Genomic DNA, 2,081 nt, shown 5'->3' with positions numbered 1-2,081 from the left:
AACACATTGAAGATGTTGCATGCTCATTTTTTCGGATACCCATATAATTAATTCACGTAGTAGCGGCATCAACCTAGATAAAAGTTGAAAATACTTAACACGTTGGAACAACTTAGATGACCAATCATTCAACCGAGGACGAGAGCAAAGCATGCATAACCTACTTCATGAAAGCAGTCACCATATATAGGGGATACTATGCATTGAGACGTGCAGCCCATCAATCATATGTAACCTCCTCGTCCTCCCAGTCCTTGTAGTTGTCGTCGTCATGGTCCTCCTCGTACAGCTTGCCGTCATCTATGGTGATGTTGAGCATCACACCTCCATTGGACACCTTGGGCACGACGAAGAAGCACTCGGCCAGCATCCCATCAGACCTGGACAAGCTCCCGAGTTCCAGCCATGTAACCTGGTAGTGGCCAGAGAAGCGCGAGAAACCAACGGAGCACCGGATCACGTGTCCCCGAGCGATCGGCTTGACGGAGACGAGGGAGACTGCATGACCAAGCGACTCCGGGGGCGCCATGTTGAGCAAAAAGACGCGGCCGTCGCCGCCACGGAGGAGATGATAGCCTGGCTGGACCTGGAGATCGAACGCCACAGAGTATACGAACCTTTTCGTCTTCCACTTGTGACGGGCGGTGAAATGGTCCAGGAGCTGCGCGTTGGTCCCAGAGAAGCGGCAGCCGGAGACCGGGCACACATACGGCCGGTTGCGGCACTGATTGCTCTCGTGCTCCGCCCTGTGGTGGTAGGCGATCTTCTTCTTGCACCCGTGCTTGCAGGGAAGGAGGATGCCGTCCACGACGCGCTCCATGCCGTAGCAGCGCTGGGAGATGGCGGCGGAGCAGGTGCTGCACTTCCTCTCCTCCGCCGGAAGCTTGTCATGGCAAGAGCAGCAGATGAAATGCCCCACGGAACACTAGAATGAATTGACAAACAATCAGACTACGAAAATTCACTTCATGATCTGGTGATAGTACATACGTATGGTGGATGTGATGCGTCGGATTACCTACCTGGTATATCGGAGGTCTGAGGGGTAGATAGCAGGCGAGGCAGTTGAAGACCTCCATCCCCATCATGGTGACATCCTGCATCTTTGCAACGCTTCTTCTCCTCCTCTCACATTTGTCAGAGTTAATTCATCATGGAGTACTACTGATATATAGCGACTCTGGAGAGTGTTTTTGTTTGGACTTCCAATGGCCATAACTCAGCATGCAGTTATTAATTTGTGGAACGAAAAGGTGCTATAGCACCCGGGAGTCCCGGCACCTCCTTGTCTAGTCCGTTCAACAATTTTAATATTTGGTGCTCCACCAGCTGGCCTTTTGTGGTGTCAGGTTAATCAACCAAGCAATTTGCCGAGACAGGCAGGGCCTGCAGGAGAGATTCCGACCCGTAGGGGAACAGTTGGGCAGTAACCTTTTTTTATCAATGGAGTAGCACATCTTTTACTTTTGAGGGAGAGGAGCCTGCATGCGGCTTCAGAAGTTAAGAGATAAAAAAAGAGTTTACCAATGTGTGACTGTGTGAAAAATGAGGGTGATATTTTTTAAGTATAGGTGACAAACTGACAATGTGAAAGAAATTGTTCATGCAAATTTGCTTATGACTGAGATAAGTTGGAGAGAGTGGGTCTTGAGCAGGAAAAACCTTCTGGGAGCGACACTCTGCATGCAAGCATGTGATGTGACTATGTGAGAGAAACTTTATATTAGGCTAAAACAATGTGAGAGTATGACACACCAGAGCTGCTAATGGATTCCTTGGCTACAATAAGGCGCACAAATCTCAATACACCATATTTTGAATGAGTGGTACAGATAAGGGGGTGTCTGGGCCCCCCGGATCTAAAAATTCACTCTCTTTGTGGAAAGATTGGTCGTTTCGAGGAAACTAGACTTTTAAGTTTGACAACCCAGCATGCAATATGAATGAAATTTTTGGAGTTAGCATCTCATTCGTGGTGTACTCAGCATTGGAATCGGTGACGTTGGCTAGTGCCCAAACTATAGCGCTGCCCGACCCCGCTGAGCTCCTGCGACTAGGGTTCCTCCCCCCGACCCCCCCCC

General features: G+C 49.5%; 1 protein-coding gene across 1 annotated transcript; it reads right to left on the bottom strand.

Annotated features, from left to right (window-relative positions):
- Positions 1-220: 220 nt before the first annotated feature.
- LOC119266546 (E3 ubiquitin-protein ligase SINA-like 5) lies at positions 221-1,103 on the bottom strand. The gene is made up of 2 exons (XM_037547784.1): positions 1,023-1,103; positions 221-925 (listed from the first exon to the last, which is right to left on the bottom strand). Exons 1-2 carry the CDS (start codon positions 1,101-1,103, stop codon positions 221-223), a joined length of 786 nt encoding a protein of 261 aa, XP_037403681.1.
- Positions 1,104-2,081: the final 978 nt, after the last annotated feature.

This window comes from Triticum dicoccoides, chromosome 3A (assembly GCF_002162155.2).
Source record: "Triticum dicoccoides isolate Atlit2015 ecotype Zavitan chromosome 3A, WEW_v2.0, whole genome shotgun sequence".
Classification (NCBI taxonomy): Eukaryota; Viridiplantae; Streptophyta; class Magnoliopsida; order Poales; family Poaceae; genus Triticum; species Triticum dicoccoides.
This window is presented reverse-complemented; position numbering and strand designations above follow the sequence as displayed.